The sequence below is a fragment of the Megalobrama amblycephala genome, linkage group LG6, assembly GCF_018812025.1.
Source record: "Megalobrama amblycephala isolate DHTTF-2021 linkage group LG6, ASM1881202v1, whole genome shotgun sequence".
Lineage (NCBI taxonomy): Eukaryota > Metazoa > Chordata > Actinopteri > Cypriniformes > Xenocyprididae > Megalobrama > Megalobrama amblycephala.
This window is the reverse complement of record NC_063049.1, coordinates 45,246,493-45,274,028: the sequence shown is the minus strand read 5'-3', so window position 1 is coordinate 45,274,028 and position 27,536 is coordinate 45,246,493. Positions and strand designations below refer to the sequence as shown.

At 29.7% G+C, this 27,536-nt stretch overlaps 2 protein-coding genes across 4 annotated transcripts in view; one reads left to right on the top strand and one right to left on the bottom strand.

Moving 5' to 3' along the window:
* The window catches only part of fancb (FA complementation group B), a 53,954-nt gene that overhangs the window by 5,207 nt on the left and 21,211 nt on the right, over positions 1 to 27,536 (bottom strand). For 2 of the 3 annotated variants that reach the window (XM_048194830.1, XM_048194832.1), the window contains exons 1-5: positions 14,000 to 14,131; positions 5,784 to 6,700; positions 3,640 to 3,795; positions 2,197 to 2,283; positions 198 to 326 (exon numbers count right to left, since the gene is read on the bottom strand). In XM_048194830.1, the coding sequence (XP_048050787.1) occupies positions 198 to 326; positions 2,197 to 2,283; positions 3,640 to 3,795; positions 5,784 to 6,668 (1,257 nt within the window). In that variant the 5' untranslated portion in view covers positions 6,669 to 6,700; positions 14,000 to 14,131. Of the gene's footprint in view, positions 1 to 197; positions 327 to 2,196; positions 2,284 to 3,639; positions 3,796 to 5,783; positions 6,701 to 13,999; positions 14,132 to 27,536 lie in introns of those variants that run through there. The other variant, XM_048194831.1, reaches the window with a different exon arrangement.
* mospd2 (motile sperm domain containing 2) overlaps positions 14,264 to 27,536 on the top strand; it is a 28,365-nt gene continuing 15,092 nt past the window's right edge. Inside the window, exons 1-9 of the mRNA XM_048194833.1 lie at positions 14,264 to 14,405; positions 14,494 to 14,551; positions 14,964 to 15,119; positions 15,613 to 15,699; positions 17,283 to 17,437; positions 20,433 to 20,493; positions 20,846 to 20,884; positions 20,961 to 21,085; positions 21,720 to 21,893. Of these exons, the coding sequence (XP_048050790.1) occupies positions 14,373 to 14,405; positions 14,494 to 14,551; positions 14,964 to 15,119; positions 15,613 to 15,699; positions 17,283 to 17,437; positions 20,433 to 20,493; positions 20,846 to 20,884; positions 20,961 to 21,085; positions 21,720 to 21,893 (888 nt within the window). The 5' untranslated portion in view covers positions 14,264 to 14,372. The remainder of the gene's footprint in view (positions 14,406 to 14,493; positions 14,552 to 14,963; positions 15,120 to 15,612; positions 15,700 to 17,282; positions 17,438 to 20,432; positions 20,494 to 20,845; positions 20,885 to 20,960; positions 21,086 to 21,719; positions 21,894 to 27,536) is intronic.

Here is a 27,536-nt window from a genome sequence, read left to right as displayed (position 1 = left end):
AACAACGGAACTTCGCTTTGGGAAACGCATCCCAGAGCATTACTGACAGACTGGGAAGAGAGGAGCTGCAACACTGGAGAATATGAGGAAAATAATCAACCTGTTCTAGTAGAGCCCAAAAACAACATCAAGACTATGGAAAAGGGCATAATAGGTCCTCTTTAATCAGTTCTTATTTGATATTACTATGAAAGCACCTGTTCTGGAGGGAATATCACATGTTCTCTGCCGGACACCAGGTCAGTCAAGGCCACTAATGACTGCAGTATGAGTCTGTCTTTGACCTCCACGTCTCTCTGAAGGTCTTCAAGGAAGTTCAGGCCGCTCTGAACAGCAGAGAAGAAGACAGACTATTAACAACGGATGTTATATTCACATGACGCATTATATAAACATGACACTAGGGTTGCAAAGGGGCGGAAACTTTCCAAGGGAACTTAACCTGGGGAATTTTGGAAATATTCCAATTTGGAAACTTAACAGGAATTTATGGGAATTTATGAGAAATTTATATAAATGTATAATATTTATATAAAATGTATCATATAAAAACATAAATATAAACATTTTGTTTGGTCAGAACATGAAATAATTATTTATTTTTCACATTTAATTAATTCTAATTTAGTAAATATGTAAAATATATTTTTATTGCAGCAATTGTTATGTGTTATTAATTTCAGTGTCACATGATCCTTCAGAAATTATTCTAATATGATGATTTGATACTCAGTTATTATCAATGTTGGACACAGTTGTGCTGCTTAATATTTTTTTGGAAACTGATACTTTTTTCAGGATTCTTTGATTAATAAAAGGTTAATAAGAACAGAATTTATTCAAATAGAAATCTTTTCTATTCAATATCCAGAATTTGTGGTCATATGATGCTTTTACACAAATTTTACATTCAGATTAAACACAAGGGCTTGTTAATGCATGACAGCAGGTTTGATGCTTCTCGCATGTGTCAGATCTGAACACGACAACAGGTCACATGTGAGACAAATCATCACATGACTTCAGAAGACTTGGAATACGGTGCACAAGTCATATATGACACTTTTTTGGAGCTTGTATGCAATGCTTTTGCAATGTAACTAAGTGCATAACTGAAAACAATTTTACTTCGTATTTAAAAATTGAGATATGCATTTTAATTATTGTCTGTACTTTTTGGAGCTTTGGAACAGGGTTATTATAGTTAAATAAAACTAAAGCAAACAAAACTAACTGAAATAAAATAAAATATGACGTAGTTGTGATTGAAACATTTAACTTGATGTACTAAAATTACTAAAATAAAATAATAATAAAACTTATTAAAAACAAAACCTAATAAAAATGACAAAAACACAACAAAATTACTAAAACTTTAACAAAAATAAAATGAAAACTATTTTAATAAAAATGCTTTTTAGCCACAAGATGATTTAAAATAAGTTAAACAAGCTAAGATCATGTCATCTTCACATTTTTTATTTAAAAAATGGATAAAAATAGAGATAAATACAAAATAAAAATAGATAAATAAATTTAATAGATAAATAAATTTATAAAAGAAATAAAAAATAAATTAATAATAATACAATAAACAGACAAATAATAAAATAAATAAAAATAACAGATAAATAAAATAAATAAAAACAACAAATAATATAATAAAAGTATTGTATAGCTTTGCCAAGTACAAAAAATATTATGTAATAATAATTAATTAAAATAACACTTATGGACAAAATCATGAAGTTTCTACAAATGAAAAATCCTTTTATGTTCTACAGTAAAAAAATAACAGCATACAGGTTTGGTGAATAAAAAATGACTGAATTTTTCATCTTTGGTTGAAATATTCTTATAATATTTCCATTTTAGAAGAGAGTAAACTCATTAAGAGTCTAAGAAAAGGTTCATATATATTATATATATATATATATATATATATATATATATATATATATATATATATATATATATATATATATATATCATATATAGAACATTTTACGGGTTCCCATCATTTTTTATGGATTTAGTTTTAATTAATTAATGTGGATTTTATGAAATAAACAGCTCGTAAACTTACTTTATCACTAGAACAATTACTCCTTATAAAGTTTCATTAAAATCGAGTCGAGTTGAACTGCATTGAATCTTTATTCTATCTATTTCATTCATTCAGTGGAGTTGAATTACCTGCAGTCTGGATTCTAAAGCGTGAACTGTGAGGAGGAAGTTCTCCTGCGCTGCGTCGGATGTGTTCAGGACGTCTGATCGTCCACACTGCAAAACATTTACAGATTTAACACAGAGCAAATTCATGTATTTAACCCTTATAGGGTCTTTTTAGACCCCAAACGACATTTGCTAAAATTAAAAAAAAGTTTTCTTTGTCCAAATGACATGAAACTTTGTGCAGTTGTTAACACTAGATCTACAAATAAAAATAAAAAAATTGAGCGAGATCTTGTTTTTATGTTAGTGTAGGAAAAAAAGTCACACTCAGGTTCTTTGGGGTCTCAAGACAGGCAACAAAATGTAATTTTGTAACAAAATAATTGTTTTTAAAAAAACAAATGTAATTTTACTCTGTTTATTAATGTTTTTACTTCATATTTGTGCAGTTTTTGGAGGATTTATCATATCTTTTAAATTTATATAAATAAATAAATAAATATTTGTTTAAATTGTTTTTATACAAAAACAGCTTTTTATGTAAAATTCACTTTATAAAGACCCACATTTCTGACTTTCATTCATGGGGATAACATGGATAATTTGACATGGTTTAGTGTGAGATTTTTGCCCATCTTTTGGAAAAGTTTTAAAAGTAAAAAATGATCACTTTATCCAGTAGATGGCAGCAGAGCTCCACTATTTGCTGTTTGACTGACTGAAAGACATCTTTTCACAAGTTTTTTCTGTTTGATTCATGTCTAAATATTATGAAATCACAATTATGACAATAATTTTTATCAAAGTTTAGCATTTTTTTGTACTGAAAAAAATAAGTTGTTCAAAAATGTTGATTTTGAGGATGAATTTTGTCCATTTTCTAAGTGGGGTCTCATCATAATGTAACAATATTGAAAAACTGATTTTTTTTCATTACAAAAAATACTAAACTTTGACAAAAAGTAATTTTTTGTAAATTGTGATTTCATAATATTTAGATATAAATCCAGCGGAAAATACTTGTGTAAAGATGTCTTTCAGTCAGTCAAACAGCAAATAGTGGAGCTCTGCTGCCATCTGCTGGATAAAGTGATCATTTTTACTTTTAAACTGCATTTTCCAAAAGATGGGCAAAAATCTCACACTAAACCATGTCAAATTATCCAAGAATGAAAGTTAGAAATGTGGGTCTTTTATAAAGTGAACTTAACATAAAAAGCTGTTTTTGTATAAAAACATTTATTTATTTATATAAATTTAAAAAATATGATAAATCCTCCAAAAACTGCACAAATGTGGAGTTAATAAAACATTAATAAATGAAGCTATTAAATGCAACTAATCATGTGAAATGTTTCAGCTTATTTTGATAAATGTCGAGCGAATTCTATCAAACTCTACAGAGCTGGATGTGCGATATAAACAACAGCAGTTGAGAAGATGAAGAAGGAACCGCTGACGGACAGAGTAAGTGATGCCGCACAGATCCGTGAGCAGGAAGTTGCTGAGCAGCTCTCCAGATGAATCCCGTTCCTCGAACACGAGCAGCATCTGATCCGTCCCGCATCCCACGAAGTCATCGACGAGCAGCTGACGCACTCCTGTCCAACACGACGCCACCTGACGTAAAGAGCACATCTGAATGAACTTCAAGAGGCTTAATTAATATACTGAATGAGCAAGTTTATTTCTTTTAAAGAATAAGTTGACTAGGTACCAAAATAAATGTATTTAATGGCAAGTTTTACTTAAGTCTCTGTCTTACTTAAAAGAGCTCTTGTATTTGCATACGCTGCGATGCATCATGATAATATATAATCTGACATTTTCTGCTGCTTTGAAATGTTCTGGTAACCTTTAAATGCAGCTTTTATACTGTGCGTCAGTAAGTCCTGTACAGTACACTCCTGTGCTGTGATTGACAGGATGTGCCCACAAAGAGCTGCAGTCTGCTTCCTGTTTATCGTTTATTAAACACGTCGAGCCTCTTAAGAAGTGTAAGGTCACAAACTGCATTTCGGGATGCTTTTTTGGCCGCAAGATGATTTCAAATTATTTAAAATAAGACAAAACAAGCTTTAAAATAAGATAAACCATCATGTCAGCTTGACATTTTTACGGTTTTGGAAACCCTGAACATGAAGGAATTTCAAAAGTGTGATTTCTAGACCTGAAAAAGTCATGAAAATAAACAAAATCCTAAAGAGCTGTGATATTAGCTGATACCAATAGGGGAAAAATGGATAAAATAAATAAATAAAAATAACTAACTAAATACATATGACTAGAAATAAAAAAAATTAATTAATAATAATTGTAATACAATAAATAGGCATAAATAAAAACAGATAAATTAAAAATAAAATAATAAATAAAATAGTAAAAGTATTGCATAGCTTTGCTAAGTACAAAAAATATTATTATTTAATAATATTAATATTATTAATATTATTTAATAATAAAAATAATATTATTATATTATTAATTAAAATAACAGTATATAGTAATAATAATAATTATTATAATAAACCGTTAAATTAAAATAACAATAATAATATTTTATTTAATAATATTTTTGTTTAGTATTGTATAATTGTATTAAGGGTAAAAAAAACAATTTTAAGAACCTTATCCTGTAATATTAATTAAAATAATTACAAAAACTGAAATAACATTTTCTTTTATTTAATTCTTTTAATATATTGTCAATTCTAGTTCCTGTAAATACAAAAATGTTTTATTTAAAATCAATTTGAATTGTATTTTTTATTTAAAAAAATAAATAAATAAAAATTAGTAGCTGTCATTATAGCATTACAACAGAAATATCGTCCCAGATGACAGGAACCAAAAAAGGACAAAATAAAAATAACTAAATAAATAAATATGAATAGAAATAAAAATAAATAAATAATAATAATAATACAATAAATAGGCATAAATAAAAACATATAAATAAATAAATAATAAATTAAAAAACTAATAAATAAAATAGTAAAAAGTATTGCATAGCTTTGCTAAGTACAAAAAATATTATTTAATAATATTTAATTAAAATAACAGTATATAGTAATAATAATAATTATTATAATAAACCGTTAAATTAAAATAACAATAATAATATTTTATATAACAATATTTTTGTTTAGTATTGTATAATTGTATTAAGGGTTAAAAAAAAAAAAAAAAATTTAAGAACCTTATCCTGTAATATTAATTAAAATAATTACAAAAACTGAAATAATAACATTTTCTTTTATTTAATTATTTTAATATATTGTCAATTCTAGTTCCTGTAATTGTTTTAATTGTCCCAGATGACAGGAATAAAAAAAAAGACAAAATAAAAATAACTAAAATAAATATGACTAGAAATAAAAAAATAAATTAATAATAATAATAATAATAATAATAATACAATAAACTTCAACTTTTCAATTCATAATTGACTTAGTATGTCATAAATTTCAACTTTTTGTTATAAATATGTCTTAGTATGTCATAAATTTCAAATGTTTAATTATGGCACAAAATTCACGCCATAGTAAATACAATCACAACTAACGTTTCAAGCGGACTTTAATACTTCAAAACGGATAAACACTCACCTGGAAAGTGTGTTTCCACACAGCGCAGACGTTACCCTGACTGAAGGTCACGACGACGAGGCAGTCGTTCTTCAGAGTGTGAACCAGACGAATATTCAGCGGCTGCTCGTAAGGAAGAGGGCAAACATCCCGAGGAAGACCATTCTCAAAACAAACCAGCTGTTTCATACTTGTGGCCGCCAGAACAGCTGATTTAAAAGAGCCGCCGACTTCTTCAGCGGAGAAAACCATCATGCACTGGATCACAGCGCTGTAAGCGTCCGGCACAAGACATGCAGCGTTACAGGACTCTTCTTCTTCGTCTATGAAATACAGTATGTTTTTCACATCACTTTGGGTGCCATAAATCATTAGTTTTCTCTGATGCAGAGGAAGTTCGCCAATAAACTTGACGGTCATGGGAACTGGTACTTCCTTCACACCGCCGGTCCGTGAGGATGCATAAAAAACAGCGTTTTCGTGACTCCAAACCAACGTGGGGCCCTGCAGTATTGAGATGTTCTCTCTCATCTCGTATGGCAACGCAAACTCAGCGTGAAGCTTTCCCTCGGTGGAGGTGCATACGGAGTAAAGCATGTATTTGAACGCAGACGTCCTCTTCTTGCACAGTTTCAGCAGGACACACGGCACTTTGTGTCTCTGTTGCACATCCTCAGCAGAGGCGCAGTGAACGAGGGCCGTCTCGGCAGAGCCGTCCCTGTGCATCGGCTGTGTTTGACGCTCTCTGATGGAGAAGACCTGCGAGTCTCGGTTGAAGGACAGACTGCAGAAGGAAACCTCCGAGCCTTTACGATGATCTCGGCTTTTTGAGCTTAAACTCTTGCACTGGAAAACCAGCACATCTCCTCCAAACGAGAGCATTTCGATGAGCCGCTCTGCTGCCATCGCCTTATGATTCACTCGACAGTCATGACAATCTGGAGGAAGAAAGAAGGGAAAAGACACTTGAAACTTTTATATAGTAAAAACTGCTTAATTTTATTCAGAGGCCAAACTGAGCAAAAAAAAATGATGCTGATATATATTTTTTATGAAATTCTGATGATCTTTATAACAGTACAGCACATAAAATGCATATAAATATCCATATCTGTCTTAGTAAGATGATATTTAAATGCTTGGTTTTATGATCAAAGTTTTAAAAAATAATGCAATGCAATACAATGATGATTGACAGAAGCACAAATAAACCTTGGAGACTTTTAAAATTAAAAATATAAAAAGATATTGAATATTTAACATAAGCTACAGTTAATAGTGTTTATATACATGGGCTTCTACAGAAATGATTAAATTAGTTTCAGTTAGTTTGTAACTGATACACCAGTGAAGTTGTGCCTTTAATATTAATATGATTTTTAGCTTGGGCAAGATATTATGGAAGCCAGAAGAAAATAAAATCATGCTTTTTAAATTCATAATTATGAGATAAAAAGTCGAAATTAGACATACTAAGTCAAAATTATGACATAAAAAGTTAATTTTTACTTAGTATATTGTAATTTCGAATTTTTATCTAACAATTATGACATTTTGTGTCATAGTTTTTGTCATAATTTTGACTTTCTATGTTATGACTTAGTATATGTCAAAATTTTGACTTTTCGTCTCATAACTGACTTGGTATGTACTAATTCCGACTTTGTTATAAATGACTTAGTATGTTATGATTTCACATTTTAATGTTATAAATGTGACTTAGTATGTCATAATTCCGACTTTTTATGTTATAAATGTCTTAGTATGTCATAATTTCAACTTTTCAACTCATAACTGACTTAGTATGTCATAAACTTCAACTTTTTATGTTATAAATACTTAGTATGCCATAATTCCGACTTTTTTTGTTACAAATTTAACTTAGTATAGTATAATTAAATTTTTTTATGTTATAAATATGATTCAGGTATGCCTGATTCTGACTTTTTTTGTTATAAATATGACTGTCATAATTTCGACTTTTCATGTTATAAATATGACTTAGGTATCCCATGATTCTGACTTTTTTTGTTATAAATTAATGACTTAGTAAGTCAATTTTGTTATAAATGTTATAAAATGTTATAAATGACTTAATTTTGACTTCACATCTCATAATTGACGTAGTATGTACTAATTTCGACTTTTTGTTATAAATGACTTAGTATTTGACATTTTATGTTATAAATATGACTTAGTACGTCATAATTTTGACTTTTCATCTCATAATTGACTTAGTATGTCATAATTTAGAATTTCATATTATAAATATGAGTTAATATGGCATAATTCTTACTTTTTTGTTATAAATATGACTTAGTATGACATTTCGACTTTTCATCTCATAATTGACTTACTTAGTATGTCATAATTTCGACTTTCATGTTATAAATATGAGTTAATATGGCATAATTCTGACTTTTTATGTTATAAATACGTCTTAGTATGTCATAATTTCAACTTTTCAATTCATAATTGACTTAGTATGTCATAAATTTAGAATTTTTATGTTATAAATGTTATGAATACTTAGTATGCCATAATTCCGACTTTTTTGTTACAAATTTAACTTAGTATAGTATAATTAAATTTTTTTATGTTATAAATATGACTCAGGTATGCCTGATTCTAACTTTTTTTGTTATAAATATGACTTAGTACATCATAATTTTGACTTTTCATCTCATAATTGACTTAGTATGTCATAATTCCGACTTTTTTGTTACAAATTTAACTTAGTATAGTATAATTAAATTTTTTTATGTTATAAATATGACTCAGGTATGCCTGATTCTAACTTTTTTTGTTATAAATATGACTTAGTACATCATAATTTTGACTTTTCATCTCATAATTGACTTAGTACGTCATAAATTTAGAATTTTTATGTTATAAATGTTATGAATACTTAGTATGCCATAATTCCGACTTTTTTGTTACAAATTTAACTTAGTATAGTATAATTAAATTTTTTTATGTTATAAATATGACTCAGGTATGCCTGATTCTAACTTTTTTTGTTATAAATATGACTTAGTACATCATAATTTTGACTTTTCATCTCATAATTGACTTAGTACGTCATAAATTTAGAATTTTTATGTTATAAATGTTATGAATACTTAGTATGCCATAATTCCGACTTTTTTGTTACAAATTTAACTTAGTATAGTATAATTAAATTTTTTTATGTTATAAATATGACTCAGGTATGCCTGATTCTAACTTTTTTGTTATAAATATGACTTAGTACATCATAATTTTGACTTTTCATCTCATAATTGACTTAGTACGTCATAAATTTAGAATTTTTATGTTATAAATGTTATGAATACTTAGTATGCCATAATTCCGACTTTTTTGTTACAAATTTAACTTAGTATAGTATAATTAAATTTTTTTATGTTATAAATATGACTCAGGTATGCCTGATTCTAACTTTTTTTGTTATAAATATGACTTAGTACATCATAATTTTGACTTTTCATCTCATAATTGACTTAGTACGTCATAAATTTAGAATTTTTATGTTATAAATGTTATGAATACTTAGTATGCCATAATTCCGACTTTTTTGTTACAAATTTAACTTAGTATAGTATAATTAAATTTTTTTATGTTATAAATATGACTTAGGTATCCCATGATTCTGACTTTTTTTGTTATTTATAAATTAATGACTTAGTAAGTCAATTTCGACTTTTCGTGTTATAAATTACTTGCTATGTCATAATTTTGACTTCACATCTCATAATTGACTTAGTATGTACTAATTTCGACTTTTTGTTATAAATGACTTAGTATTTGACATTTTATGTTATAAATATGACTTAGTACGTCATAATTTTGACTTTTCATCTCATAATTGACTTAATATGTCATAATTCCGACTTTTTATGTTATAAATGTCTTAGTACGTCATAATTTCAACTTTTCAATTCATAATTGGCTTAGTATGTCATAATTCCGACTTTTTATGTTATAAATGTCTTAGTATGTCATAAATTTAGAATTTTTATGTTATAAATGTTATGAATACTTAGTATGCCATAATTTCGACTTTTTTGTTACAAATTTAACTTAGTATAGTATAATTCCATTTTTTTATGTTATAAATATGACTCAGGTATGCCTGATTCTAACTTTTTTTGTTATAAATTTGACTTAGTATGTCATAATTCCAACTTTTCATGTTATAAATATGACTTAGTACGGTATAATTCTGACTTTTTGTTATAAATATGACTGTCATAATTTCGACTTTTCATGTTATAAATATGACTTAGGTATCCCATAATTCTGACTTTTTTTGTTATAAATTAATGACTTAGTCAATTTCGACTTTTCATATTATAAATGACTTACTATGTCATCATTTTGACTTCACATCTCATAATTGACGTAGTATGTACTAATTTCGACTTTTTGTTATAAATGACTTAGTATTTGACATTTTATGTTATAAATATGACTTAGTACGTCATAATTTCGACTTTTCATCTCATAATTGACTTAGTATGTCATAATTTAGAATTTCATATTATAAATATGAGTTAATATGGCATAATTCTTACTTTTTTGTTATAAATATGACTTAGTATGACATTTCGACTTTTCATCTCATAATTGACTTACTTAGTATGTCATAATTTCGACTTTCATGTTATAAATATGACTTAATATGGCATAATTCTGACTTTTTATGTTATAAATACGTCTTAGTATGTCATAATTTCAACTTTTCAATTCATAATTGACTTATGTCATAAATTTAGAATTTTTATGTTATAAATGTTATGAATACTTAGTATGCCATAATTCCGACTTTTTTGTTACAAATTTAACTTAGTATAGTATAATTCATTTTTTTTATGTTATAAATATGATTCAGGTATGCCTGATTCTGACTTTTTTTGTTATAAATATGACTGTCATAATTTCGACTTTTCATGTTATAAATATGACTTAGGTATCCCATGATTCTGACTTTTTTTGTTATAAATTAATGACTTAGTAAGTCAATTTTGACTTTTCATGTTATAAATGACTTAATTTTGACTTCACATCTCATAATTGACGTAGTATGTACTAATTTCGACTTTTTGTTATAAATGACTTAGTATTTGACATTTTATGTTAAAAATATGACTTAGTACGTCATAATTTTGACTTTTCATCTCATAATTGACTTAGTATGTCATAATTTAGAATTTCATATTATAAATATGAGTTAATATGGCATAATTCTTACTTTTTTGTTATAAATATGACTTAGTATGACATTTCGACTTTTCATCTCATAATTGACTTACTTAGTATGTCATAATTTCGACTTTCATGTTATAAATATGACTTAATATGGCATAATTCTGACTTTTTATGTTATAAATACGTCTTAGTATGTCATAATTTCAACTTTTCAATTCATAATTGACTTAGTATGTCATAAATTTAGAATTTTTATGTTATAAATGTTATGAATACTTAGTATGCCATAATTCCGACTTTTTTGTTACAAATTTAACTTAGTATAGTATAATTCCTTTTTTTATGTTATAAATATGACTCAGGTATGCCTGATTCTAACTTTTTTTGTTATAAATTTGACTTAGTATGTCATAATTCCAACTTTTCATGTTATAAATATGACTTAGTACGGTATAATTCTGACTTTTTGTTATAAATATGACTGTCATAATTTCGACTTTTCATGTTATAAATATGACTTAGGTATCCCATAATTCTGACTTTTTTTGTTATAAATTAATGACTTAGTCAATTTCGACTTTTCATATTATAAATTACTTGCTATGTCATAATTTTGACTTCACATCTCATAATTGACGTAGTATGTACTAATTTCGACTTTTTGTTATAAATGACTTAGTATTTGACATTTTATGTTATAAATATGACTTAGTACGTCATAATTTCGACTTTTCATCTCATAATTGACTTAGTACGTCATAATTTAGAATTTCATATTATAAATATGAGTTAATATGGCATAATTCTTACTTTTTTGTTATAAATATGACTTAGTATGACATTTCGACTTTTCATCTCATAATTGACTTACTTAGTATGTCATAATTTCGACTTTCATGTTATAAATATGACTTAATATGGCATAATTCTGGCTTTTTATGTTATAAATACGTCTTAGTATGTCATAATTTTGACTTTTCAATTCATAATTGACTTAGTATGTCATAAATTTATTTTATGTTATAAATGTTATGAATACTTAGTATGCCATAATTCCGACTTTTTTGTTACAAATTTAACTTAGTATAGTATAATTCATTTTTTTTATGTTATAAATATGACTCAGGTATGCCTGATTCTAACTTTTTTTGTTATAAATATGACTTAGTACATCATAATTTTGACTTTTCATCTCATAATTGACTTAGTATGTCATAATTCAGAATTTTTATGTTATAAATATGACTTAGGTATCCCATGATTCTGACTTTTTTTGTTATAAATTAATGACTTAGTAAGTCAATTTCGACTTTTCGTGTTATAAATTTACTTGCTATGTCATAATTTTGACTTCACATCTCATAATTGACTTAGTATGTACTAATTTCGACTTTTTGTTATAAATGACTTAGTATTTGACATTTTATGTTATAAATATGACTTAGTACGTCATAATTTTGACTTTTCATCTCATAATTGACTTAATATGTCATAATTCCGACTTTTTATGTTATAAATGTCTTAGTACGTCATAATTTCAACTTTTCAATTCATAATTGGCTTAGTATGTCATAATTCCGACTTTTTATGTTATAAATGTCTTAGTATGTCATAAATTTAGAATTTTTAGGTTATAAATGTTATAAATACTTAGTATGCCATAATTCCGACTTTTTTGTTACAAATTTAACTTAGTATAGTATAATTCAATTTTTTTTATGTTATAAATATGACTCAGGTATGCCTGATTCTGACTTTTTTTGTTATAAATTTGACTTAGTATGTCATAATTCCAACTTTTCATGTTATAAATATGACTTAGTACGGTATAATTCTGACTTTTTTTGTTATAAATATGACTGTCATAATTTCGACTTTTGATGTTATAAATACAACTTTTGTTATAATTGACTTAGTGTGTCATAAATTTAGACTTTTTATGTTATAAATACATCTCATAAATTCCAACTTTTTATGTTATAAATGTCTTAGTATGTCATAATTTCATCTTTTCAATTCATATTTGACTTAGTATGTCATAAATTTAGACTTTTTATGTTATAAATATGAGTTAATATGGCATAATTCTTACTTTTTTGTTATAAATATGACTTAGTATGTCATAATTTCGACTTTCATGTTATAAATACAACTTTTTTGTTATAATTGACTTAGTATGTCATAAATTTAACTTCGGTAAAGTTGGTTTTATATTCGCACATTCGGACTTCTGATAAATTCAGACTTTCCAATAAATGTGCAATAAATTAATGTTTGCGAATTTTAAGCAGCGACATGATATTGACAACCAACGATTGTCAACTTACAACAGTTTTCACGGTCGATCAAAATAGGCAAGTATTGTTTTAATGGCATATTTACTTGTGAATGTCCACTGAATGTCCAATGTAGTGTGATTAACAAGGCTATTGAATACTGATGTCCCAATGTGCGAATATAAAACCAACTTTACCCAAGTATAAATTTAGACTTTTTATGTTATGAATGTCTTAGTATGTCATAATTTCAACTTTTCAATTCATAATTTACTTAGATGTCTTAAATTTAGACTTTATGTTATAAATACATCTTAGTATCTCATAAATTCCAATGTTTTGTTATAAATGTCTTAGTATGTCATAAATTCCAACTTTTATGTTATAAATGTCTTAGTATGTCATAAATTCCTACTTTTATGTTATAAATGTCTTAGTATGTCATAATTTCACCTTTTCAATTCATATTTGACTTAGTATGTCATAAATTTAGACTTTATCTTATAAATACATCTTAGTATCTCATAAATTCCAACTTTTTATGTTATAAATGTCTTAGTATGTCATAAATTTAGACTTTTTGTGTTATAAATATGACTTAGTACTTCACAACTTCGACTTTTTCTGTCATAATGATTTACAAAATGATGTTTTTTCCTCATGTTGGCTTCCATACGACACAACATATGACACACTATATTAACTCGCGGAGTTAACACATGACAGAAAGCAGAGTCTGAGTTCATACTGTACCTCTCCATCACTTTACTCTGTTTTACTCTGAATCCGAGTAAATATTCTCACACGCTTCTTCTCTTCCTCAAAGTTCGCGCGTAATTCCCGCACGTCACGTTTTCCGGCTATTTCTTAAAGAAACAGTGCAACAGTTCAATCACAGTTTCACAAACAAGTGATGCTGTCATAGGCTTTTAGATCGCACATGATGCAATCATTTGCCTTTAATAACCAGAGCATATCAGAGGAACTTTATCTAGCTGCAAACGCCCGTTCAAAGGTTAGTTTGACATCTCAGAGCCAACATGGCGTCATCACGCGCCCAGTTTCACGGAGCCTGCGATCTGTTCCGCTGAAGACCAGCAACTGCTGACTGACACTGAGCACTATCATGGCGGAGGCTGGACAGGCGGAATCAGAGCAGGTAATCAGACAGCGAAACAAAACAACTATTACGCGATTTATTCTCACATGAAATGGATTTATAATGACTATTTCGCTCTCTTCAAAAGGACATCGAGAGCAAGATCGAAGAAACACGACAGAGGTTTAAAAGCGAGTATGTTGAGGGTGAGTTAGCAGTACGCTAAGTTCAATAACATTGTGTTGATCTCATCATAATTGCACATTAATTCAGATATTAAACATTAATAAGTATCCACAATGACATTTAACACTTTTGTGGATCTTTATGAGAGCAGATGTTTAATATTTGATGTCACAGCTGTTAGATTCAACTGTCAGAAATCATAATTATTATCATAATACTAATTTTTGCTGTTGTAAAACTCAAACTAGAGAGGAATAAGTTATTCTGAAAACATGCTCTCATGTAAATAACAGTTTTAGACCTATTTAACATGGTTTAACTCATGTAGAGTAGTGTGTATATAATATATATGTATATATGTGTGTGTGTGTGTGTGTGTGTGTGTGTATATATAACTAATTCAAACCCTCACTAACTCATTCTCCCTCACAGAATCCCAAGACAAATATGACAGCAGAGACTTGGAGAAACTTCAGAAAGATGACGCTCTGGTCGAAGGCTACCTCACATGGAGGCATTTTGTGGTGGAAGACACCTTGAAGATGATCGACGAGAGCTTGCAGTGGAGGAAAGAGTTTAATCTGAACGGTATTCACGTGTTTTTCACAGAACAAGGCTGAAATGAGGAAGTTATTCACATGCATGACAGTTGCTGTTGTGTGAATCTTGTGAAATGTCATGTCCAGACCACATCTACCAAAAACAAAATGAAAATTCATGACAACTTTAAACCAGTTCCAGTGCATAATGACTTTATGCTTCGTCTGTTTAACATTTATAGAGATTTAAAGAATGATCATGACGGTTTTGCGCTCTCTTTGCTTTCTAATGAAGACCCTTATTGTATGTTGAGCCTCTTCTTCATCCTTTAAAAGCTTCATTCAGTCATTTCAGCTGATTTGTGCAACATAATAACTTTCTTTGCCACCAAAACAAGTGGAGTCAGTGTTGATTTTCACTTATCACATGTGTCATGAAGTTCACTGTGTTGCAAGCGGCCTCGACTGATACTGTTGTGATGACTCAGGAAGAAAATGTGACGAATTGAATGGTATTTGTTTTGGTTTTCTTCTTCCTGTAGATCTGGTGGAGAGCAGTATTCCCAGGTGGATGTTCGAGAGCGGCGCGGTTTACCTTCACGGCTATGACAAAGAAGGAAACAAACTCTGTGGGTGGAGTTTAAATTTCCTTTCGCATGTTAAAACTACAGTTCTTAATATATCATATATTCTTAAAATATCATGCTTTAATTATTTGAAAATGGATTTTTACTTATTTAATTTTGAATCTTCTTGACGACAGTGAGTGTTTGGTTAAAATGATTGATCCTTTGATTAGAGGGGAAAAACATTTCATGCCATTTTAGAGCAAGTAGATTAAGTTAATTAATTAAGTTAAAAATGTATATATAAATTTGTATATTTGTTCTATAATTTATTATATAATAAATTATACTAATATATATTTATATATATTTTACTGTCATATATTGTTACATATAATATTATTTATATATTTAATTATACTAAAAATCTAAAGAAATAATGTATATAAATATATACAAATTTTATAGAATTAATATTAAACTATTTGTTTTAGTATTATTTATATATATATATATATATAGTAGATTATATATAAATAATAATATAATAATAATAATATAAATATAAAATAATACTAAATAAAAAAATAATACTGAATATAAAAATAAAAATCTAAATCTATAAAAACTAAAAATCATAAAAAGTGTATATATATATATATATATATATATATATATATATATATATATATAATTATATACATACTTTTAGTATTATTAGTATTATTTTTATATTCAGTTATACTAAAAATCTAAAGAAATAAACGTATATAAATAAATTAAAGTTTATATAATTAATATAGTTTTAGTATAATTACTATAAAGTACTATAATGTATGTGCATATATATATATATATATATATATATATATATATATATATATATATATATATAAATTTAAAGTGTTTATATAATCAATATAGTTTATTTAGTATAATTTATAAATGTACTATAAAGTATATCTAATTTTTTGTATTTTTATATATTCAATTATACTATTATACTAGTATGTGTGTATAAAACTGTGTATATAAATGTTTATAATTAGTACAGTTTGTTATTTAGTATAATGTATAGATTTATTACTATAACTTGTTATAAATATTGTGTATTTAGTATTTTTATATTCAATTACACTAAAAAGCTAAAGAATTATATATATATATATTTATTAGGGGTGTAACGATACGCTCATACGCTCGATACGGAGTTCACAATACGATACGTATCACGATATTTTGAACAAAATGAAAAATGATCAGCTGTTCGGCTGAGATTTCGATGTTTTGTTACGGAAAGCCCGAAGCTGATTGGTTGGTTCTTGTCACATGACCTGTGGTGCGCTTGCGGCATTCTGAAAAGTTGAGAATTTTTCCTCTCGATGCGTCTGGAAAACTGACTTGCACGCGGAAAAGACGCAATATGTGAACGGCCCCGCAGAACTTCTTAAAGAATATAATATAATATTATAAAGAATATAAAATAATATTATATTTTATTTATTTATATTCTTCTCACCCAGTCTTAGTGTAAATGAAGTGATTTTTATTACAAATGCAGAATTTACCACTGAATTTCCCCTGAAGAGTCAATAAATGATATCCATCCATCTGTATTTCTTTCCGTCTGTCTGTTTTGAATGCAGTCTGGTTCAGAGTGAAACTCCACGTTAAGGATGCCAAGACGATACTGGATAAGAAGAAGTATGTGGCGTTCTGGTTGGAGCGCTACGCCAAACGTGAGCCTGGAATGCCGCTGACGGTCGTGTTCGACATGTCTGAGTCTGGACTCAGTAATATAGTAAGTTCTTCACTTTACTCCACATGCTCAGGTCACCTTAAAATAAAATGACCAAAGTCGGGTCTAAAACGTGACAGCACTGCACTCTGCAGGTTTTGCACAAATAAAATCATAAATATTTAATGTTAAATATTTATATATAGATAGAGAGCATTTCTCTTTCAAAAGCACATGAAGCACAAATAATAGTTTAACTCAGTATTAGTTTTTCTCCCCAGTCACAAGAGTGCATGGATGTATTTCACATAAACTGATAAAAACAAGTGAACCTCGTTTTGAATTTGTTCTGATTAGTCTTGGGCCGTTATTGACCCTCTGGCAGACATTTTAAGGTCATTAGCTGTACGAGTGGAAGGTGCAGAGGGACAGACGCCGTTCACTGGTTTAACACTTTGCAGATTAACGTGGCCTTTAAATCCCTTTGGTCAATCCAACTCGCTTGCTTAATCCGAGAGAGTTTCCCGTCAAACTGCAAATCTCCTCGTCTCATGTTTCTGCAGCAGAAACGCAGTCGTTTAATGCTGCTGGACGGCCAAAGCCTAATGCCAGTTTTATACAGAGGAATTAGTGTGCGCTTTAATTTGCTCGATTAATGCTTATCTTATATGACTGTAAATTAGTTTTGCATGTTTATAATATGAAGGACTGTCTCAAGACAGCGTGCGAATACTAAATTAAGTTCTCTTTCATCTCTTCTTGCACTTGAATGGACAAAATTCACACAAAAATATGTCCAAAATGTGGCTGTCTTGCAAATTATCCTAGCAAATCATGTCTTAAGTGAGCGTAAACAGTCGAGAAAGACAACGCATGTGTTCAGTATCAGTATATTGGATCCGTGCATGAGGTCTTAAAGTGACAGCAGCCTAATATTCCTGCTGCTGTCTGTGTTTGTTAATAAAAGAAATCATTTACTGAATAACTTTTGTAACTTAAATCAATTTCTGTACCTGAAAACTACTGTTTTGCAAGCAAACGCAAAGTTTCAAGTGGGAACGCAAAGGTTTTGCGAGCGAACGCAAAATTTCTCGGAGGAACGGATAACATTTGCGACAGAACACAAAAGCATTGATTTATCATTTTTCCTCCCATCTCATTTTTTTTTCCCCTTTTGGGGCTCCATATATTTGTGCTTTTGCTTTTAGTTTAATTATTTGCTCTTTTTTTTTATTGATAGTAATTTGAACAATTATACACTTTGATCAGATATATACAAATTAAAATGGAGCTTTTTTGGATTAAAATTAATAATTTGATTTTGTTTATGAGTTAAGGTAGTTTTTCTTTCCCTTAAAGTGTAAACTTTTATTTTCATATGTGATTTCTTTGAGCTTTATGTTGCATTATAGGTAGTACTAAAGTACTGAATGTCGCGTTTAAACTCTTACAACCGTTTGGAGAAACTGAAATTTGGCACATTTATTGCAAAGGATCTGAACATTATTCACACCAACTTTAGGCTCTCTAGCGCCACCATTAGCTCAAAATATTAACTCCTGATTCTTGGAAAATTTCTTCATATAGAAATAGAAAAAAGTTGTTTTCCTCCAATTATAACAGTGACCACGTCAAGATACTTGGTTTTCAAATAAATATTCCATATAAAACTATTCTATTGTTTTCTTGTAATAATCTTTCATTGAAATGTCAGTAATGCAAAAGGTTGTTGCTTCCAGGAATGAATATGGAGAGCAAATGTAAGCCTCAACAACAAACGAAGCTAAAGGTTACTCGAGCATTCAGTAAACACCAGGATTGCACAACCTGTTCAGATCAGAATGATTAACTGGTTGTAGTTCAGTCTAGTAGTGTTCAGGTTGATCAGTGCTGGTTGAGCTGTGTGGTCTGGTGTACGGATAGATTTGGCCCCTAATGGTGACTTTTAACAGTTAATTAACTAATGGATTAACAGCAGCTTTACAGTTCAGCTTGAGGCAATGGTTTAACTTTAAGAAATGGGTCAGTAACAAACGCTTTCACTGAAATATTCAACAATTCAATGAAAAATGGTGGTAAATTTGGATTTTATGTCTATTTCTTTGTATAATTCCTGTGAATAAAATGCTTTACAAACAAAAAGCATTTTTTTTAACTTGGAAAAAAAAAAATCATGTTTTATAATAATGTAAAGCAGTCTTGTATGGAAGCTTGCTTCTGCCACTAAATAAAAAAGGTTAATTGTGACTTTTTATCTCACAATTCAGATATATATACGCACACACATCAGAATTGAGATTTAAACTCGGAATTGCAAGTTAAAAGTCAAAATTGCGAGATATAAAGTCAGAATTGTGTGATAAAGTCGCAATTCTGACTTTTTCTCGCAATAGCGAGTTTTTATTACGCAATTCTGACTTTGTATCTTGCAATTCTGACTTTTTTCTCAGAATTAAGAGATATAAACTCACAAGTTTCTGACTTTTTTCTCAGAATTGTAAGATATAAGTCTTTTTTCCCCTCACAATTGCACATAACACACAATTGCGAGTTTATCTCACAATTCTGACTTTATAACTTGCAATTTTGACATTATAACTCACAATTCTGAGATTAAAAAGTCTCAATTACCTTTTTTATTTTTTATTTCATGGTGGAAACAAGCTTCCATAGTCTTGCTCACTACTAGCCAGGCAAATATATTTACCGTGGTATGAATGATATAGCAAAATCTCTACCGTTACACAGTATATACACCATCACGCCATCCAGCTCTAAGAATTAGACATTAAATCAATGAAGAAATGGAAAAACTCCAAGAACCGTTTGGAGAAACATAACGAAATTTGGTACATTTATTGCAAAGGATCTGAACATTATTCACACCAACTTTAGATTCTCTACTTAAAACCCTCTAGCGCCACCATTAATTTAAATTATATCTTTTTATGATTGTAACTTATGACTGTAGAAACACAAATCCTGCCTGGCAAATAAATCTGCTGATACTTTGTATCTTGCTGCATCTAATGTTCTTTCCTATGTTCTTCTCTTTTAGGATATGGACTTTGTGAAATATATCATTAATTGCTTCAAAGTGTACTATCCAAAGTTTCTTTGTGAGTGTATTCTATTTATACTTTTTATTTTTTTAAAAAAAGATGAAATTTTATTTGTTGACCTGCATGTCACATGACCATAAATCGAGAACTGTGAACATGTGAATGTGTTGATAAATCATTGAAATATTAACTTAAAATCTCAGGGGACACTTGAAATAAATATTTTAGCTCAAAGGGATTCGGCTGACAAAAAAAAAAAAATTGGGAAATTTCTGTATTATAAAGAGAGATTTCCAAAATGTCCTCATTTTACATATGACTTCCCACTATCTTGTTTCAACATTATCAAATGTTTTAAGGTCACTTGTTTTGTTTAAACATTTGTGTGTTTTTTTTGTTTTAATCACAGCCAAAATGATCATGTACGAGATGCCTTGGATCATGAATGGTGAGTTGTGATTGGTTCTTTGTAGTGATGTCTGGTCCAGCAGTTCATTTGTACTAACTTGTCTTTTGTGTGTCAGCTGCCTGGAAGATAGTGAAGACGTGGCTCGGCCCTGATGCCATCAGTAAGCTCAAGTTCGTCACCAAGAGTGACATCCAGACGTACGTCGACCCCGAGCACCTTCCACCGCACATGGGAGGAACGGTGCGTAAAAATGAGAGGACGATTACTTTAAACTGGGCTTTGACACAAATTTCATGATTCCATTTCAATTCAATTCAATTCTGATTTCGATTCGATATTGATTTATTTGAATATAATACATAATCATTATTCTTTGAGGAAAAATGGATGTGTAATATAGTGCATATTTTTATCGAGTTTATGGTCATTGAATGGCTTTTCATAGGTAAATGTTCTGTTTCGTGACACTGTTCTCAAGCCGTTTTATTGATGTCTTTCCACGGTTGAAACACTGATTGATCGATTACATGAAGCATGTTTAATGTTTTTCTTTCAATATACCTTCTGATGTTCATACATGATTATTTGGTGCTGTAACTTGTAATAAAGCGGAAGAGATGACCGCGCTACAGCAATATATAACGGCACATTAAAGAGCCACAAAACCACATTATTGCTTGAATTTTGTTATAATATTGACAGAATTTGAAAGCTGATATTTCTTTTTATCAGAAGTAACACAGCCTATTGCGGTTATTTGATAGGAGACGAGAATCAATTAAAATCAAGAAATCAATATTTCCAACCCATCTCTAGTGTTAAGTAAAATACGGCTTTAAGATTTGTTAATATTCTTTTGTTTTTAATCTGATAGGACCAATTCAAGTACAGTTATCCACCTCTGCCTGACGACGACTTCCAGTCTCCGATCTGTGAAAACGGTCCAATCGTCAGCGAGGATGAGAGTGACATCAAGGATATAGAGTCAGAGTCCAAAGACACTCTCGAGTCCAGTTTCAATTCTGAGCAATCCATCAAACCAAAGAAGGTATACCACGTTTCCTCATGTCCAGGTCACATTTCCCCAAAAATCCAAAGAAATTATATTTTGCAAGATTTTTTGCAATGCATTTTGCATTCATTTTTGCAGAATTAGGCAGGAAAATGTGCTTAAATCTCATGAAAACGGTGTAAAAATTAGTTGGTAATAATTAACAATACTGTTTGTTAACATGAACTAATAAACAATACTTCTACAGCATTTATTAATCTTAGTTTATGTTCTACATTTACTAATACATCATTAAAAAAATTGAACGTTGTATCTGTTAATCTCTGTGAACTAACGTAAACAGTAGTGTTTTTATTAACTAACATTAACAAAGGTTAATAAATGCTGTAAAATATATTGCTCATAGTTAGTTCATGTTAACTAATGTTAAAGTAGACCTTATTGTAAAGTGTTCTTTGTGCAAAATATTATTTTCTTTCTTTTGATTTTGAAATGTGGCCCAGACATGTGACGTTTAACTTTAACTGTTGATTCTAGCATGAATTCTTCTCATATTTTTGATTCAATCATGCATTTACTTTTGCATTTGCAACTTCTGTGCGCTGAAATCAAAGCATGCTGATGCTGCAGCTGTAATAACGCAGCTCTGCTTTCCCTGTAATCTCTCTCGGCTTGCTTAGTGAGATGATAATCACATGTGATCAGGTTAATGTCAGGTGAATAAACTCCTAACTAGGACTGGACAATAAAGAAAACTAAATAAATAATAATAAAACTATCTGTGATGTTTTTCAGCCTTTAGACAGCATTTGATAAACGAGCTAAATTTACCCTATTTTTTACTAAAACATAAAACTTACACACAATCGAGTTTTTGATGACACAAATTAACATTTTTTAAGTTAGTAGAACTGATGCAGCTGATTCACACATTCAAGTATTGATTAAATAAAGAGGTTCTGTTCTTCCTTTTGCAAACGCTGGCAGGGAAAGAGTTAATTTTTGGTGATTTTCTTCATGTGCTTTTGTCATTATACAAAATTTTGTATTGGTTTATTTTTATTTTTTATTTTTGGTTTAGTTATTTCCAATTAAAGGGGTCATGAACTGAGAAATCTTTTGACGTAAGAGGTTATTGTACTATAAAAACGCTCAGAACTCAAAACTTTCTTGTAAATCTAAAAACAGCTAATATTAAAGCCATATTATGACTTAATAGTGTGGCTAAGCACCGCCTCCACAAAAGAAGATCAACACCTGCCTGTTTAGCCCCGCCCACTGATTCGCACATGTAGGCAAACGCAGGCCTAAGCAGAAACTATAAAGATGGCTCCGAAGACAAGACGACGCTGCGCAGTGCCAGGTTGTGGAAAAACACAGTCTTTGCATTGCCTTCCTTCTGATCCCAACATTAGGAAAGAGTGGATGAACTTTATTTTTAATGACGTTCCAGACCGTGTCCTTTGTTCACTTCATTTTACCGCGGATTCGTTTACAAACAAGGCACAATTCGACACAGGATTTTCAGCAAGATTAGAACTAAAAGACTATATGCCGACTATATTGGATCCGACAGTAATGGCGCACCACACGAGTGTAAGTAACTGTTTTTCCACATGTAATAGTTATTTCAAATGCAAAGATGTCAGCCAATCACAGCAGTGGGCGTTTACACTGAAGTCTCACAGCAGACACGCCCCTTAAAACAGAGCGTTCAAATCAGGGCAGAAAATGGCCATTTATTTCTAAATTATAACAATTTTGGATGCAAAAATCTTATTAATATTAAAAGTGCACCTCAGGAAAAAATAAAATAATAATAAAAAAATGCAATTCATGACCGCTTTAATCATTTTAGTGCTTCAACTTAGTCAGTTTATTGTCAATGCAACATTTTTCATTTCCGTTTAAGTTTTTCAACTAATATTTTTATATTTTATTTTATTGCAGCTTTATTTAAATGAACAGAAATGTTTTTAATAATCGATAATAACCCTCTTTCAAACCTGTGAGCTCATGCATAAAAGCTCGAAAACAAGAATTAGTATTGTAATTTTATTTTACAGTACATTTTTTGTTGTTGTTATTATTTTATAGTCATATTGAGTTGGTCAAAAACAGCATGAATTTGGCCTATGAAAAGTCAAGTGGATTTTTAACTCTTTATGCTTTGGTAAATAAATAAAATATAAATGATAAACCCAAATATGCACACCCAATTTTTTTCCCCAAATCGTTTTTTTCTTTTCTATGCAGCTGCTCTCCCCAACAAAATCACTCTATTCATTCTAGAATGATTAATTCTTTTCAAATAGAGCTATTCAAGTCATCATTTCTGTATTTTTATAACTCTCTTTCAAAGCCGACGCATTGTGCTGCTTATCCGTCATCATCATTCAGCCCCGCTCTGATCAAATCTTCTGTTCTGTTAGTAGACGTGTTGATTGACGTCACATCGAATGGACATGCTAATTATGAGAGCAACGACTGATGCACTCAAACACATCTCATTGATCACTGCAGATTCATCATGTGATGAAGATGATTGATTTGGCATGAGATTTTAAAGGCTTCATATGGGATCCTGAGATCTTTGATTGAGATGTTCACGTGTAAATTCACACCAATTTTATCATTCCTGTATTTTTCATTTCGCAATATACATATATGGCAGAAAAGCAAAACATCACAAAGTCAGTTTTTTCCTCTAATCGAGTGCATCAGAAGTAAAAATCCCAGTCATTCTCCACAGATCAATTGATTCTTGTCTGCAAGTTCACAGTTGTGTTCTTCTAAAATCTATTCTGCTTCAAATCAAATGTTGCAATTCATCTGTTCGATCGGCTTTAAACTCTTTATTGAAGATTCTTCAAAATTCTCATGGAAAAAAATTAACAACTCAGTTGCGCTCGATTATCCTCGTGCATGTGTTTCTGATGTCCCTCTCTGTGTGTCTGTCTTAAAACAAGGACTGGTAAGACATTGTAGATGTTTCTACACCCTCAAGTGCCTGAAGTTTCCAGATTCATCTGTGTCCACTCCATTTCAACACCATGCAAGACGCTTCTGTTCGTTCACCAGTTTCAAGCATTTCAGTGGCATTGCACATGATTTAAATCACTTCGACTGATTTCTCTTTAACAAACTACCGTCTGGTTACGGGGTTTATTTTCAGTTTGATCAGTCAAAGCTAAATGAAGAAGTTTTGCCGTTTTACATGATTATCTTTGTGTTGTTATGGTTTTAAACTCATAAGGGCTCATACACACTAAAGATTGCTGTTGTCGGAAATCGAGAACCGGTTCTTGAGCGTCTGCATTCATGCAAATTTACTGAATCTACAAGTCAGCTTTATTTCTACAGTACAGCTTCACGGTAATAAACAGGAAAATAACAGTTAAATTCATCAAATATGAGACTTTCAAATTATTCAGCTCAAGTTTAATGTTGATTCAGTTCAATAACGGTGTTGATGTTGCAGAATTACTCGATTATGAAACAAATTTGATTCGATCTACAACATTACAGGAATTTAAATTGTTTTATCTGAGATATGAGTCTGAATTAAGCGTGTAAAAAGAGCTGGATAGTTGAGAATCACCTTTTTTTTTGTTTCAAATAGAGATTGTGATTCTCCCTCGATTCTAAACAAATTTAAATTTAATTTACTAGAGGTTCTGACAAAATGTTAATTGCTGCAGTCTTATTAAAAATGTTTACTTTAAATGAATTACTAAAAAAAAAAAAAAATGGGGTTGAATGAATGATTCAATGACTCATAAATACTTCACTTGTTTCATTACTAAATGAATCAGCGTTTTAGCATGAATCTTTTGAATGAATGATTCAATGACTCACTCATAAAGACTTCACTTGTTTCATTATTGGATGAATCAGCGTTTTAGAACGAATCTCTTGAATGAATGAATCAATGACTCACTCATAAAGACTTCACTTGTTTCATTATTGGATGAATCAGCGTTTTAGAACGAATCTCTTGAATGAATGATTCAATGACTCACTCAAATACTTCTTAGCTGCGTCTCATTTCGAAGGCTGCATCCTCCGGAGGTTGCATTTGAAGGTTGCATACGTCATCAACAAATCTCTTGAATGCATGAATGATTCAATGACTCACTCAAATATTTGACTTATTTCATTACTGGATGAATCAGCGTTTTAGAACAAATCTCTTGAATGAATGATTCAATGACTCACTCATAAAGACTTCACTTGTTTCATTACTGGATGAATCAGCGTTTTTGAACAAATCTCATGAATGAATGATTCAATGACTCACTCGTAAATACATCACTTGTTTCATTATTGGATGAATCAGCGTTTTAGAACGAATCTCTTGAATGAATGATTCAATGACTCACTCAAAAACTTCATTTGTTTAATTACTGGTTGAATCAGCATTTTAGAACAAATCTCTTGAATGAATGATTCAATGACTCAAATACTTCACTTGTTTCATTATTAGATGAATCAGCGTTAGAATGGATCTAGAGCGCTCAAATATTTCTTGTTTCAATACTGGATGAATCAGCATTTTTTTGAATGCATCTCTTGAATGAATAATTCAATTAACTACTACTTTCTTTCATCTGTGGAACACAAAAGATATTTTAAAAACATCTTGGTGTTTTTTGTTTTTGTCCAAATAATGAAAGCAATGTATTCTTTAGACCTCAAATTTCTTCAAAATATCCATTTACACTGTATTTTTATTAAAACAAATAATCACTTTAAGACTCAAGAGACTTTAATAAGTGTAGTTACTGATTCTTCATATGACGGAATGAAGTTAAAGATGCCCAAAGCAAAGATTTGTTTTAATATATAGCATTTTTAAGAATGCAATACTGTAAAAACCAATTAATACTTGTCCAAAAATTCTAAAAGAATCATTATTGTGTTTGAGGAACCCGAATTGTTACATTTCCTGAGTCTGACTGTCAAAAAACACAGTGAATCAATGGATTCCAAGACAGTAAAGGAAACTTTTTGTGACTTTTAACTCTTTAACAACATATTCAGGCAAACACTGAGTGTGTAGGAGCCCTGAGACCTTACAGAGGAACTGCTGTCATGTGATTGTTTTCTTCATTATTGTATTGTAATGACATCTTAACCATTTTCAACACTCTGAAATTCAAGCACCTCTCTTGAGTTATTGTTATTATACACCCACTATTGAATCATGTCAGTTTTGCACTAACAATCCATCAAAATGAAGCTGAATGTGACTTTTCCACATTTACATTTCCTATATTAGAAGACATTTAACAACTCTAATGATCAACTGTGTGAAACACAAGTCTGTTTTTATTCTACCATTTGTTTTTGAAGAAGAAAACAATGTTTGTTCTTATTATGAGTGATTTTACTGATACTGTGTGCCAAAATATAATCATTTCATCACTAATGACCAATTAATTGGTAACACTTTTCACATTAGTTAACATAAACAATACTTCTACAGCATCTTAAAGTTAATTCCAAAATGTACTAACACATTATTAACACATTATTAAAATCAAAACAATGAATGTGTTTTTGTTAACTAACGTCAACAAAGAATAATAAATACTGTAATGAATGTACTGATCAATGCTTTAACTAATGAGAGCTTAAATGTAAAGTGTTACCAATTAAATAATGAATAGACACCAA